The 15,705-nt window shown below is 42.3% G+C and overlaps 1 protein-coding gene across 4 annotated transcripts in view; it reads left to right on the top strand.

Annotated features, from left to right (window-relative positions):
• Positions 1-15,705, top strand: part of FLNB (filamin B) — a 223,960-nt gene that overhangs the window by 193,024 nt on the left and 15,231 nt on the right. For all 4 annotated transcript variants that reach the window (XM_083156251.1, XM_083156253.1, XM_083156252.1 and 1 more), the window contains 7 exons: positions 442-645; positions 739-891; positions 2,588-2,710; positions 7,288-7,554; positions 9,912-10,049; positions 11,557-11,672; positions 14,320-14,452. In XM_083156251.1, coding sequence (XP_083012377.1) covers positions 442-645; positions 739-891; positions 2,588-2,710; positions 7,288-7,554; positions 9,912-10,049; positions 11,557-11,672; positions 14,320-14,452 — 1,134 coding nt within the window. The remainder of the gene's footprint in view (positions 1-441; positions 646-738; positions 892-2,587; positions 2,711-7,287; positions 7,555-9,911; positions 10,050-11,556; positions 11,673-14,319; positions 14,453-15,705) is intronic.

The raw sequence follows: 15,705 nt of genomic DNA on the forward strand, positions 1-15,705 counted from the left end.
TGATAGTCACATGACACTTTGCAAGCCATGCAGAACCAATGAGAAACAAACCAAGTGTCATCTTGTAGCTTAGAGATTTATGTTAAAATAAAATAACACACATTACATTCATGGGATTGCCGCTTTAATTTGCTCCAAACAGAATTGGTTTCCCCTAGGTGCAGCGCTAGCTGGGAGAGGCCGAGCAGTTCCCCTGTATCTGAGGTTTTCCCAGTGCCCCTGCTTTCCGCATGCGCGCTGCCATAGGGATCCTTTCAGCCACATATACCCAGTAGTCCAGGGATCAGCATCCTTCTTAAATATACTTGGCCCTGTTCCTTTTGGTCCACATTTTCATTATACTTTACATTTACAGTACTGGACTAGAATACTGTTCTCTTCTTTTGGACAATCTGCTTCTAAGTGACCACATCTCGAACAATCCATCCTTTTGCTTTCCAGGTATATCTTTTATTCCACGGGAAGTCGGAGAACATTTGGTCAGCATAAAGAAAAATGGCCGTCATGTGCCCAACAGTCCTATATCCATCATGGTCTACCAGTCGGAAATAGGAGATGCCAGCAAGGTGAAAGTTTATGGACCAGGGTTAACAGAGGGTCGTACGTTCGAGATGTCCGATTTTGTGGTGGACACCAGAGAAGCTGGTGAGCAATTATCTGTTATGTCAAACTCTCTCTGTATATAAGTGTTGGTGTCCTTTCTGGGGTCCTCTAATACAATGGTGTGATCTCTTGCAGGCTATGGTGGACTGTCCTTAGCAGTTGAAGGACCCAGTAAAGTTGATATTCAGACTGAAGACTTAGATGACGGAACCTGCCAGGTCTCTTATTGTCCTACAGAGCCGGGTGTTTATATTGTATCCATCAAATTTGCTGATGAGCACATCCCAGGTGAGGCCATGCCAGCAACTTACTAAATATATATAGTTTATTTTCTATATAGTCTGTCAGTGAGGATGTTCTTGAGGATTGCAGTTCACATGAAGGTTTTTCACAATATCCCCCATCTATATATGGACTATAGCACCATGGACATTGTTCCTTTCTAGGGTTCAGACTAAAGAATAGGTGATGGTCTCTTTAATAAAAACTCGGTAGAAGTTTCTTTTTGCAACACCAAATGTATGTGTTTTGTAAAGCACAATGCCATGAGACTCTGGGGCAGTGGAAATGCAGTTACGGGTGTTCCAAACCATGTGTCCAGATCTGATGGGTTATTTGGGTCTATGCCAGGAGAACGCCCTCTGCCTGAGTATGGCCAACTGCAAAGTTTGTTTGGGAAAGAATGATCATCTTGGGCTGTTTATCATAGTTTGGCCTAAACCTCTTCATTCCAGTGGAGTCGCATCTTAATGCTGTAGTGTACAATGACATTCTAAAGAGGTCAATGAAAAAATACTGTGCCGAGTTTGGTGTGGAAGAGATTGACAAATCTGCATTGAGCTCAACCTGAACTCAACCCAATCAAACACCATTAGGTTGAAATAGAACGCCAAATTTCATCCATGCCTTATTGGCCAACATCGATGCCTGACGTCACTACTACCCTTGTGGTTCAATGGATGCAAAAAAAGGAAAAGGTTTGGTGTTGGGTGTAATGTGACTCACAGTCACCAGTGCAAAGGTTGTGTTTATCAAGGTTTCCCAGAATAGGCCTCCACCTTTCAGGAGACACCCTGTTAGTGATGTGCGCACCTTTCTCACAATTAGGTAACACAAAGGAAGTATAGAATGGTTTAGTTAGTCTATCAAGATAGCATGTGTACCCCACTCTCAAGGATATAGGGAATTTCCAGATATATCATGGTTTCTTCTCGCTCACTATATGGGGTAAATTCAATGCCGGGGTGAGCTGTGACAATGAGCAATGCTGCCTGCTCACTGTCACAGCTCACCTTGTCAGTATTCAACTGACTCCCCCCCCCCCCCCCCACTTACGCTGATTCCCCAGAAACAGCGAGACTCGCAGCTAGATGCTCCCTGCATTAGCCACGAGATTCGCTGTTTGGCGGAATCCTCGCTGTCCTGTGACAGTAAGGATTTTCCCGGAACATAGAATAGGGTGAGCGGTGAGGCCGTCAAGGGGTTTAAACAGTGATCCCCGCCGTTTAAACCCCTTGCCGGCCGCATTGAATACGGGCCTAAAAATCCATTCAACAACTATTTTTCCTTTTCACGAAGATGACGTTGCAAAAAATGTCAATATAAAATGAGTTAACCCTGTGTGAATCAGGGGATCTTAACCAGAGGTGTAACTAGGATTACTAGGATAAAGTGTGTGTGTGTGTGTGTGTGTGTGTCCCTTACCTGCTTGTAAACAGGGGATTAGGGTGGCCTCTGGACACCACCTCCTCCCCCCACTATGGGCATACTGGGGGTCTATGGGGCAACCTCTAGACCAGGACCTGCAGGTAACTTGTCCGCATCCCGTCCCATTGAAAATATCCCTCCCAAAATGGCACCGTCACAGGAAACAATAGGTATGCTAGATGAACATACCTGATCATTGTTTCCTGTGGTTTGCTTTTAGACATTATTAGTGACTTTTTAGTGTGTTTAATGCTGCTTGATTTGAATGTTATTTCAGGAAGTCCCTTCACGGCCAAAGTAACAGGAGAAGGGAGAGTGAAAGAGAGCATCACACGGCGGAGAAAGGCTCCAAGTGTGGCAACAGTAGGGGGCATCTGTGAACTCAATTTAAAAATCCCAGGTGAGATTATCCTTTAATCCGTCACTTAAACTTTCTATGTAATGTGTGCTACATGTTGACAGTGATATATACTGTAGCCTTCAGTAATTTAGTCCAGGGCTGTATTTAAGGGAGAGCTGTCATTTGTCAAATGCATTCTATATTTGGAGACAATGAGCGAAAGTTAATCCATATATTTAATTTTTTTTAAATTATGTGTAAAAAAAAATCTTTTGTTTATGTTTTGTATCTTATCTCGCTAAAATGTAGCTATATATACTGCTTGCACTGTTGTCTATCGATGTGTATTTTCTGTGTTATATGCTTTCTCAGTTACTTGGTTCCAACTGGCTTTGTCTCGAAAGGCTCTTTCACAGACTCTGCCTATAGCGCCACCTTCTGGACTGGAGCAAACTCTTCAATCCCCTCTCTCTAACCAACCAACCATGGCGCCAGGGGCTGTAGGGACGGAGGGTTTGTGTAATACTCAGCATGCGCAGGACTGTTGCTTGCAGGCGTGCTCATGTATTTGCATGCAGATTTGGTTTTTCTGTTTGTTTTTGGCAGTGAGGGAGGGGCAATACGCTCACCATCCTTTTAATCAAAAACAAGCTTTTTTTATCATTAATGTTTTTAATTAGTTTTCTTAATTATGAACTCACTTTCATGATACATAATAATTCTTGTGTAACTCCTGCGGTTCTTTGCCCTGTGGAAGTCAGGACCTGGTCCGAGCATTGTGCTCAGAGGAGTAGGTTCTTGGTTACACGTCAGAAGATGACCCTCCCTGAGATCTCCCTGGGCAAATGTAGTGAACCTTCTGAAGAGTGGACTTGCTTGTAGCAACCAATTCGCTACTGCCTATCATTTTATCTCGTACATGCTAGCTAGAAGCTAATTGGTTGAATGGGTATCAGAAAAGATGAAGGAGTAGTGTAGATGCGACTGAGGGGGATGCATTTATATGGGTGGTCTCAATAAAGGCTGGGTTGATGTATTGGTTAGTAGGTTAATGGTACAAATGAGGAAGGGTTACTTATGGTTTATGATAGATGAATGTGGTAAATGATTATGCAGACAGGAGGGCAATGATTGCCCAGGATGAGTGTGTTAATGATGTCTTTGTCGATGGTGTGGTTAGATGTTATGATGATGTGGACAAGGTGATGATAAGTAGGACATGATGGTGACAGTAATGAGGGTGATGTGCTGATAGGAGGATTATGGGATTGAAGAGTGAAGTAAATGCATTAATGATAGATGAGGGGGGTGACTTGAAATCAGGATAGGATAAGAGGAATGATTATGGGGGGGACGATGTGGTGGTAGCAGCAGAGATGCGATGTGGACAGAGGTCGGTTTGCTGCCTGGTAGACCCTGAGCTGTGTGCTAGGAGTAAGGGATGGCTGTGCATTTGGCTTGCTGATAATTAGCATGTACAATATGACATTGATTTTAAAATGTGCCTGGCTCCTACATTTTTAGGCAGGTTCTTATGTTTCTAAATGTAAAAGTGCATGTAACCGGAGAGAACTGGCCCTGGATCAGCCAGATAGATCTATGTGCACTGGGGCCATTTGCTAAAAGTGCAATCGAATACTGACCTCCCTTACAGTCAGATGGCCACTGACCTCTTCATTTACAGGCGTTGGTCAGGTCCAGTTGGACAACATCACTTCCAAGTTCTCCATTTACACCTAACACCGGTTGCGCTGGTGTTAGAACTATTTTTTTTTTCCAAAGAAGAAAATAGGTGATTAATCCGAGCTAAGCTTTTTATCTTGGCAGCCACCCACATATTAAATCACTGTACTGTGTGTGATTGTAAATTGCATGTATGTATTTGGGAATCTCTGTTATCCAATTAAAAATGTTATTTATGTATGCACGCAGCTTGTGGGAATTGTGTTGATGCTTTGTATACTCTTAATGGAATTGTAATAAAATGTTTTTGTTTCACAACAAAGACCAGTGTAGATAATGAGGGCGGCCTCTTCCACTTTTATAAAATGTATTCAAAAACATTTTTAGTCATCATAATGACCTGTAATGTTTAACTTTAACTTTTATAGGAAATATAATCTTTTTTTACACAACATTTTGATTATTTGAATTTATATAACAAATTGTGAGCGACGCTGGCATTTTTAGTGGGTATTTACATTTTCATCCAAAAATATACTGGTAGATTAATTGGCTTAGAACAAATTTACCCCAAGAGTGAATGTGTGCGTGCGTGTACATGTGGTAGGGAATATAGATTGTAAGCTCCACTGGGGCAGGGACTGATGTAAATGTTCATATATTTTCTGTACAGCGCTGCGGAATATGTGTGCTATAAAATAAACTTGTAATAAATAAAATAAATATATAGCTGTCATTAATTTTATATTACTGAATACAATCAAATAACATTGCAGAATTGATAATTAACATTGCAGAATTGATAATTATTAACACAAACCAAAAAAAATAGCCAAAAAATGCAAAATCATGCACTTGGGTCTCAGAAATCCAAAGACTCAATATAGTATAAATGGCACTATAATGGAAACTACTGAGGAAGAGAGGGATCTAGGTGTCACTATTTCAGGGGACTTAAAGCAGGTAGGCAATGTAACAAAGCAATGAAGAAGGCAAGTCAGATGCTTGGTTGCATAGGGAGAGGTATCAGCAGTAGAAAGAAAGAAGTAATAATGCCACTGTATAGGTCATTGGTACTACCTCACCTAGAGTATTGTGTTCAGTTCTGGAGGCCATATCTCCAGAAGGATATAAATACATTAGAGACTGTACAAAGAAGAGCAACTAAAATGGTGCATGGCCTACATCACAAAACGTACCAGGAAAGACTAAAAGATCTTAATATGTATACTTTAGAGCAGAGAAGGGAAAGGGGGACATGATAGAAACTTTCAAATATATCAAGGGCTTTAACAAGGTACAGGTGGGAGACATTCTTCACAGGAAGAGGAGCAACAGAACACGAGGACATGCACTGAAACTAGAGGGAGGAAGATTCAGGGGAAATGCGAGGAAGAATTTTTTCACAGAAAGAGTAGTAGATAAGTGGAATAGCCTCCCAACAGAGGTGGTAGACGCAAATACAGTAGTACAATTTAAACATGCTTGGGATAAGCATATTGATATCCTTACAAAAAAATAAGGATCAAATATGGTTTGAGGTAACATGTTTAAAAAAAGGGGCAGACTAGATGGGCCAAGTGGTTCTTATCTGCCGTCAAATTCAAATCAAATTCTAAGTAATTACGTTGTCAACACCCCACTCAACAATTGATTTAAGATGTCAGTAGTAAATACTAAAAAGAAAATATTATTTCATATAATATAACATAGCACTGTTTATCCAAATTACAGTTTAAATGCGACTACCCCAATAAGCAAATCCTAATACAGCATTAATGTTCACAGTGCAGTACACAAGCCTATAATATATTTAGCTTGCAGTATCACTTATTTAGTTTTCATTGTAATAATTATATGACTAGTTACCACTCCGTCAAAATGACGGAACAACAATACAGTAATGTCAGCACCGGAAGATGTGCATGCCCAAATGGAGCAACACGAATTTCTCCATCTGCCTTTAACTATTGGCCGCTTAAATACTTGAATTCCCCCAACAGAGGTGAGGTGCAGCATTCGCCTTTTACTGTAAATGATTATCAATAAAATGATTTACGTTTTCTTAAAGACCCTTTCGTTTTGTTCTGGGTTTTCTAGTGCATTTTGTCACCATAGGTTTAGATTTGGGTGGTTTATTTAGAACATCAACTAGATTTGTGGTGAGATTTAGATCTATTTAGGTCTAGAACCGAAAATTTAAAAGGTCTGGGAACCCAGCATAGCTGATGAGTCATAGCCGCGATGTAACTGAAGAACCTGAATGTAGCCCAATCTGCGGACCCCTACAGTTTACAACAATCCTTTGATGTTTTGTCCGCTACTGATAGATTAGTTGAGTGGGTAATTAGTTAGTATTAGTTGAGTTTTACCCCTCAGTAAAGGTGCATACACACTGTACAATTTTTTTTGACCAATTTTGGTCATTTTGGCCCTTCTGAACGAAATTGGTCAAAACATCTTTCAGTGTTTATGCGACGAAGGACGAATGATGATGCGCATACCTGCCAGTTGTTCATCAATGGTGCATGCAGCTCAATTTGAATATCTTTCAAAAAAAGCCTATAAACAGTAGCTAAATCTTTCGTCTTTCGTCAACATCTTTGGTCCAGGACAATGGGTTCATGGGAAAATTGGTCATCAAAGTTTTTCAATGAAATTGGTCAAAAAATTTGTACAGTGTGTATGCACCTTAAGACTGTGTCCATCCTGAGTTGATTGGTGCTGTAACCACACACCTCCCTACCACAACTGAACTGACTTGCTCATGATTGTACAGCATGTGTGACACACTGGCTGCACTAGACATTATCTCTGTTTTCTCCTATAGTGTATGGCATGGTGTATGTGTGTGTGAGATTTATTCACTGTGCCTGTCCATTGCTCTGCACATAAAGCTCCAAGTATTCTTAGCAAGTGCCTGAGCTCATGTGGCCTTTACTTTGTCTCCTTAGAAATCGACAGGCGAGAAATGTCCGCTGTAGTCACCAGCCCCTCGGGGCGAACAGATGAGGCTGAAATAGTTGACCTTGGCCAGAATACATCATGTGTGCGCTTTATTCCGCAAGAGATGGGGGTCCACACAGTGAGTGTCAAATACAAAGGGGAGCACCTGCCAGGGAGCCCATTCCAGTTCACTGTAGGACCACTGGGAGAAGGGGGAGCAGAGAAGGTGAAGGCCGGAGGCCCGGGTCTGGAGAGAGGAGAAGCTGGTATTCCAGGTAGGTCACCAGTCTGTCGTCATCGTGGGTCCAGCAGAATGTTTTTCATTTCTTATTGAAATTGGTACAAATCAATATTTTGGGAGAGTTGTACAATTTGGGCTATTTATAGGAATCTGTGTTCTCTGTATGGGTCAACCCAATGAAGGTCAACATACATTTTTGTTGGCACCCTTAGGTTGACAGGCCATAGACACACATGGAAAAAGTCGACATGGTGACATTTTTGGGGGGTTTTCTATGTCAACATGGACACCGTATAAGTGCACCGAGTTCGCTCACTATGCTTTGGGCACGGGCACTATTTTATCCTCCCTCCACGCCCTAGTTGATGGTAGGATATGAATAGCTGCCTTTCTTGGAAAAAATCCTTTTAAAAACCATGTTGACCTTTTTCATTGGAATTTTTCATGTCGACCTATAATCCCTGTCGACCTGCAGTCCATGTTTACCTATGCCATGTCAACCTATGGCTTGTCCATCTATGGCCTGTCGACCTAAAGGTGTCGACCCAATGTAGACAGAATATAGGTTGACCAAATGGCCATATACCCTCTGTACTGTCGAAAAGCAATCAAAAACTATTTTTAAAAAATTATTCAGGGCTGACGCTGGGTAATAGGATTGGAGGAAGGACCTGGCATCAAACAGGTTAAACTATTTCCTCCAGGCAGCCTCGGCTCCTCCTCCTCCCCTCTACCCTGCCCAAGGCAGCCAGCTTTCAGTTTCAGTTAGGCATGGCAGGAGCCAGTTGCATCTCTCTACAGTGGGGGGGGGGGGTAAGAACCTTTTTTGCATTTTTTTTTTCCAATATATCTTTTATTGACAGGAAAAGACATGTGTGTACAAAATAAAAGTTATTGTAACATTATTATACTTGACAGCTCGGGTTACAACAATGATGAAAGTAATTGACCCTTTTTTGCATTTTATGATTTATTTATTTTTGTATCTTATTTTTTACACGGGGCAGCAGCACTGGGTGTCTGACAGACAACATCGCTGCTGCTCCATCACCCGGCCTCCGGGGCTGCAGCACCACACCTCAATGAGTGACCTTGGCCGGTCCCCGGGCCCCCGTGTGCCTCTCCTCCATTAAGGTCAGGTCACACTGTTTTGCTCATACCAGCCTCTACTGGGGTTATTTGAGCAGTTTGCCCACATTTGCTCAGTGGTTATTCTGCCTGTACTGTCCTATTAACGCTGCTGTATCTCGCTAGGACAGGAATGTCTTATGGACAGGGGCTCCAGCATCACTGTTATGTACAGTTTGTGTCCCCCCAGGATTAGGTACAGGATGGCTTATAAAGGGGTTTGTGTCAACAGCGCTCAAGTGTGGAGAGATCAGAAATGTTCGTAACTCAGTAATTTAATAAAAATTAAATTACAATTTCGGATGCTTGTCCACCAGGTTTACTGAGGGCTAGGAAACGATAACCACAATATATTCCCCAAATGGTGGTATAGCCCCTATCATTTTAAAAAGCCCACATGTTCCATAGAAGTTCATGAAATAAATGAATTTTCCAAGAGTGTACTTTTATTCGATTCTTCAAAGGTAATATAAACAACGCCCCAATGCGTTTCATCTTACAAAGACTTCATCAGGGGAACAGTTTACAATCTTTCTAGTATTTCACAAATCTCGTGAATTAATGGAATATTTCTGAAAGGCTATCTCGATAATATCAGCCTGTGATTATTAAATGGTTTAAGGCAGATACTCCATCTGTACTGGAAACCATTAAAAATCGTAAGAGGGAAGCGGATTGGTTAAAGGCCAAAATATTTGTAGTGACTGTCCTGTATATTTATAACTGGACCAGTTCATACAGATATCAAAAATGTCTTGAATTGAATTAGAGCTCCTATTGGAACTTCTGTCTCCTGCAGGGAAAGCCAGTGGCTTTAGACTGTTGATACCTCTCCATTCCTGGCGGCGCCACCATACCAGTGACTAGACCAGTGCGGGGGGTGCCTCTCCAGGCAGGTGTGCTTGATTTCACTGGGAGCCTGCAGACGGTTTTACCAGCGTACTTTATTCCCGCCAATGTCGGTGGAGCAGTGGGTAATCCCGACAGGAACGGAGAGGTACCAACAGCCTTTGCCTTGGGCTTGCTAACTAAAACTGAAAGCTGGCTGCCTTGGGTGAGGTAGAGGGGAAGAGGAGCCTGGGCTGCCTGGAGGCAATAGTATAACCCGTTTGGTGCCAGGTCCTACCTCCAATCCTACTACCCAGCATCAGCCCTGCGTCTCCTATGGATCTCGAAAAAAGAGACTTAACAGGTAAGAACATAAATCTCCTTATTAATACCAACAATGTCACAGACTAATTGTCCTGTCTTACATCTCCTCAGCTGAATTCAGCATATGGACACGAGAAGCAGGAGCCGGAGGACTATCCATTGCAGTGGAGGGTCCAAGCAAAGCAGAGATATCTTTTGAAGACCGCAAAGATGGGTCCTCTGGCGTGTCTTATGTTGTACAAGAACCTGGTGTGTTTTTGCATGTGTATTATACCTACTGTAACAATCTAAAGGAAATAGATTGCTGTAACTATCCCATTCTGGATGTTGTGGCTGCAGCTCTGGTACAATTGTATCATATACAGCTACTATAGTGGTCATTGTTTAAGCCATTGGCCAGGCTGGAAAGGAAGGAGGAGTTTCCAGGCAACTGGAAACCATCCATGTGTTTGCCTATGCATATGTGTCTGGCACATCATCATGCTTATATAGTGCCCCATAGGGATCAGAGCCACAACAAAATTGCTTCATGGAAAGGCCAGACGTACACTTTACCGCGTTTTCCTACGATCTCGGGATGATTGTCTGCCTTTTTGCTTCATGATTCTGTGTTCACTGTAGTTATTCAGCACTTATGTAGGTTCCAAAACGATTTGGCCTCAAATCCCCCAATTTCAATCCAAATCCAACTGATTGTATGTTGATTGTAGGTAAATTGGGCATGTTTTGGCATGCTAGATCAGATTCCGATCTGATGTGCTGGTGGTTTGGTCATTTTTACAGATCCTACCTGCTGCAGGCAGGATCTGTAAAAGATCCATTCAACTGGATCCAGATCCAGATTGTATGCAGATCATTTGATCCAAAAGATCGTGCAACCATCGCGCGATCTGCTGACAATCAGGATCATTCTGGTGTGTACCTAACATAAGTGTGCCAGTAATTTAGGTTGTAGATGCCGCCTATATATATTAATTAGCAATTTCTCAGCCACATACAGTATTATTAAGATAACCAATAACATTCTGAGGAGATTTAGCATCGCTTGGAAAGAAAGTGGAGAGAGAGAGATAAAGTACCAACCAATGAGTTACTAGCTGTCATTTTTCAAACACTGGGGTAGATGTATGATGCAGTGATAAAATAGTAGAAGTGAGCCAGAGGAGAAGTGGCCCATGGCAACCAATCAGTTGCTCTGTATAATTTTATATTATGCCAATTATAGATGTTGCTCCAATGCTGATTGGTTGCAATGTGCCACTTCTCCTCTGGCTCACCTATTTCCCCTTATCACTACTTCATACTGTACATGTGCCCCACAGACTGTTAAATGGCAGAGGCTAATTGGTTAGATCTTTATCTTTCTCCAAGGTTTGATACATCTCTTTACCCCACCCCCCCACCACCATTTTTCTAGTCCAGCTTATAAAATGGAAGCAGATCTCCCTTTATTTGCAGAAGCTTATTCAAATGTTCCCCATTGTGTGTAAGGGGCAGATTTATTAAGCTTTAACAAGAGATAAATCCAAGGGTGATAAGGAGAGATAAACGTCCAGCCAATCAGCTCCTTACTGCCATGTTACAGCCTGTGTTTGAAAAAAGTCAGTAAGGAGCTGATTGGCTGGACGTTTATCTCTCCTTATCACCCTTGCATTTATCTCTTGTTAAGGCTTAATACATCTGCCCCTTAGTCTTTGTTATTGTATTACTTTGAATAGTTATGTGATGTAACTTTATTTTGTTTTCCTTATTTCAGGTGACTACGAAGTGATCATCAAGTTCAATGATGAACATATCCCCCAGAGCCCGTTCATGGTGCCCATCATCGCCCCATCTGATGACGCCCGCAGGCTGACTGTCTCTAGTCTTCAGGTGAGGCACAAGGAAACATCTCTACTCTATGCCACCTGTTGACCCATTAAGTCCTTGTTTCCATATTTAGCAGAATTATAGCCATACGTAGACCACAAATCTCACACTGTACCCCTCAGTGGCAGCCCCCAGTTTATAGGTTATGTAGCAAAGCAGCAAAGAACAAAGCTAATACCTGGTTTAGGGGCGGGGTGCTCTAATCCCCACCGCCAGTTACCGCCCCCTCCGCCTGCTACTACTACTACTATGATACTAATCACATATGAGCTAACATAAGCGATTAGCATAGCAACGGGCAGCTCTTGCCATAAGAGCTGCCCATTGCTAAGCAGCCAGTAGAGGGTGAGCGGCTCCCCCTCCCTGCTACTGGTGGGCTCCGCCGCCTCCTCCCTGCACCCGTAAAAGGATATACACTGCTGGGAGGAGGAGGTCACTGCCCGGACAGCACGGCAGGGGTCTGTGTGGGGTGGGGGCGGCGTGAGTTGCATTAAGAAGCCTATAGGCTCCTATACTCATTTTCGTTATCATTTGGACACTGAAAACATTTCCATTAGATACTATTGAAATATAGCAATTAATAGGGCACAGTGTGTTAAAATATTTGTGTGTATGTATATATATCTATCTATATATATATATAGATAGATATACATCTATATATATATAGATATGATATATATATATATATATCGTTCTAATCTCATAGGAATAATAAGCTAGTACATTGCTATATTGAAATAGAGGGTATACAATAAACATCCCAGAATTCTAGCTCCGCAGTATCTGTTCAAGCACATCCCGCAATGTCTACAGGGTCATTAATTGGTCATGGTGGCATAATGGTGTCTTTCTTGTGTTTCATTTAAAGGCCTTTGGCAGCATTTCTCTCCACAATAACGTTACCTGCTAAAGAGGGAAACCAAATGTGACCACTTTCATAGCAACACTGTCTTGTGTCTCTGCAGATTGCTGAGATACTCGGTCCCTCTTTCGCAGGTAGCTGGTAGCCAGTAAATCGCTGGTGAATTGCATATTCCAGGTGCAGCACTTACGCCGTTGGTGAGCTACAATCTTGGCTGTCTTCGTCCTGCTGTAGACGGACTGCGGTTGTAGCTCATCAAAAGCTGCAGATAGCCAATCTCTGTCTGATACTGGTTTTCTTTCATCATTGTGTATGCGATTCTGCGCTGCTGCTTATTGAATGTAAGCCATAAAAATATTTTTAAGTCTGTTGTAAAACATGTGACCTGTTTGATCTGCGCCTAGTGGTGTAGCATTTTTTTATTGTTTTTGCAAGTATGTGCGTCTTAATTGCAATGCGGTGCGACACCACTTATTCACGACACTGTAGACTCTTGTATATGTGTGTGACTGGCTATGAATCTGTATGCGCAGAACGGAGGAACTTGGTATGAAAAAAATGCTGCGACCACTGCATCTTAACACAAATACAGATTAAGACTCAGTCGCACACGAATATACTAGTATCACGTAACAAAATGATCAGTGCAGTCTCGTGAAGTGGTTTGATACACTGCATTGTAATTAGGATGCACATTCAAGCAAAAATGCTGCAAACCAATGTCAACTGGTGCAAATAGTCACATGGGTCCTGGTGCACCAAGGTGGGATGGTTAGCACAACTGCAGCAATATTGGACACATCTATGTACTGTACATCCTTATTCTTGCAGTCTTCAGTATGTCTATGGTCATAGTATTAGAGAGAAGACTTAGAATTATATGTTAAACATACATATAAATGGAATCGGTACATCTGTCAGAATGAACTTAGGTCTACAGTCATTAGGTCGACCCCACTAGGTCGACTGGCAGGAAGGTCAACATGGGCCAAGGTCGACATGACTTAAGGTCGAATTTGCATAAAGGTCGACATGAGGAAGGTCGACTGGTCATACGGTCGACATGGGTTTTTCACTGTTTTTTTATCCGAATGTCGACATGGACACAGTTGGCAATGAGAATCGGACCCTCGCATCGCTCGCTTCGCTCGCGATGCTTCAGGCACGGTGATTCGCTTCGCTCGCCACAGCTTTAATAACCTCCTCCACGCCCTAGTGGATGGTAGGGCATGAAATACCGCCTGTCGGCACATGTCGGCTCAAAAAACAGTGAAAAACCCCATGTCGACCTTATGACCAGTCGACCTTCCTCATGTCGACCTTTATGCAAATTCGACCTTTAGTCATGTCGACCTTGGCCCATGTCGCCCTTAAGTCTGGTCGACCTTCCTGCCAGTCGACCTAGTGGGGTCGACCTAATGACTGTAGACCTAAGTTCATTCTAATAGATGACCGCTTCCCATATAAATGTACTGTGATTGTTACAACTAATAATGCTGTATATATCTGGTGAGATCCTCAGACTCTATCGAACAGTATATAATACCTGCCAATGTTGCTGATTGGGACAAATTAGATACTGCCCCCCATTCACCCTAGCCATAATTGGTTAGATGGTGCCGGTCTTTCTCTCCAGAAGGCTTTATCTTCTCTAGAGGCCAAAAAACAGGAATGTCCCCCCCAAAAAACCCTGAGCCTCTTTTTGGGTATCCTTCAGTGTTTTAATGTGTTACAATAATCAGGTTTTTTCATTAGAGGCCCAACATCTGTGACTGTACTTTTCAGGAGTCTGGCCTCAAGGTGAATCAGCCGGTATCTTTTGCCATCAGACTAAATGGAGCAAAGGGCAAGATTGATGCTAAGGTGCATAGTCCATCGGGAGCTGTGGAAGAGTGCCATGTTTCAGAGCTTGAGCCTGGTAAGTACTGTGATCGGGCATTTCTCTCTTCTACGCTGCCTTGTGTCATCTCAGGAGCATAAATGTGCCACAATGTGCGGGGCAATTCTATAATCATACATCTGTACTTGTGCAGATTATCCAACAGTATTGAAGGCTGTCAGATTGTGTGTGTTGTTTTTTTGTTTTTTTTTAGTCGAATCTGAATTGTCGCAAGCGGCCGTTAATTGTCAAATTTGCGGCCGATTCCGACAATTTATGGGATGTTTCCATCAAAACAAGGCCGCTCCGACACTCGTCATTCGGAACATTGAATACGTTACTGTCAAGTTAGTTCAAACGGGTCGAAAACTGACATGAATCCAACTGTTGGGAACGTCCCGACAGTCGGATTCGGAATTCAATACCCCCTAAAACTTTTAAAAGACCAGCTGTGACTTTCACAAGCCTGTAACTCACTGCTAGTTATTGGTCTCTGCCCAGATAGGATATAACAGTAGATTGTACTGGGGTGTGGAATATCAACAGAGAAAGGGCGGCCATGTCTAGGTTCACCCCAGTTGGTCTTCAGGCTCAAGATCAACATACAGTATTATTTATTGTTATTATTATAATTTTATTTATAAGGCACCACAAGTGTTTCGCAGCGCCGTACAAAGGAACAGTACAGGGAGACAAAACTTGGCATTACATTGAATAAATAACAAAAATAGTGTACAAATAAAGAGCGCCACAGTTCAATACACATTGTGGCAGATGTATTAAGCTTTAACAAGAGATAAATCCAAGGGTGTTAAGGAGAGATAAACATCCAGCCAATCACCTGCTAACTGCCATGTTACAGGCTGTGTTTGAAAAAAGTCAGTAAGGAGCTGATTGGCTGGACGTTTATCTCTCCTTATCACCCTTGCATTTATCTCTTGTTAAGGCTTAATACATCTGCCCCACTACAGCTTAAATATAAGTAGTGAGGACTCAATTAACATACAACTAGAGGCTTGAGGTTAATGATGGAGATGAGTAGGAAGAAGGTCAACACGAGTAAATGGCCAATACATGTAAAGGTCCTCACAAGTTTCTTATGGGTTTTTAATGTGTAGGTTTCGGCACGATGCCCTAAGTAGTGTAGCACATCCCCTTGCTGGCTCGCCATGCTTTGGACAAGGTACCTCGCTCCCCTACCTCTGCTCTCTACACAGGTCACCTTTACTAGTTGTTGTCCACATGGATGGTGAAGTATTAAAAAGTGGAAAAAAATTCCCCAAAAATTGTGT

This window comes from Crinia signifera, chromosome 8 (assembly GCF_055691185.1).
Source record: "Crinia signifera chromosome 8, ASM5569118v1, whole genome shotgun sequence".
In the NCBI taxonomy this organism is placed as follows: domain Eukaryota; kingdom Metazoa; phylum Chordata; class Amphibia; order Anura; family Myobatrachidae; genus Crinia; species Crinia signifera.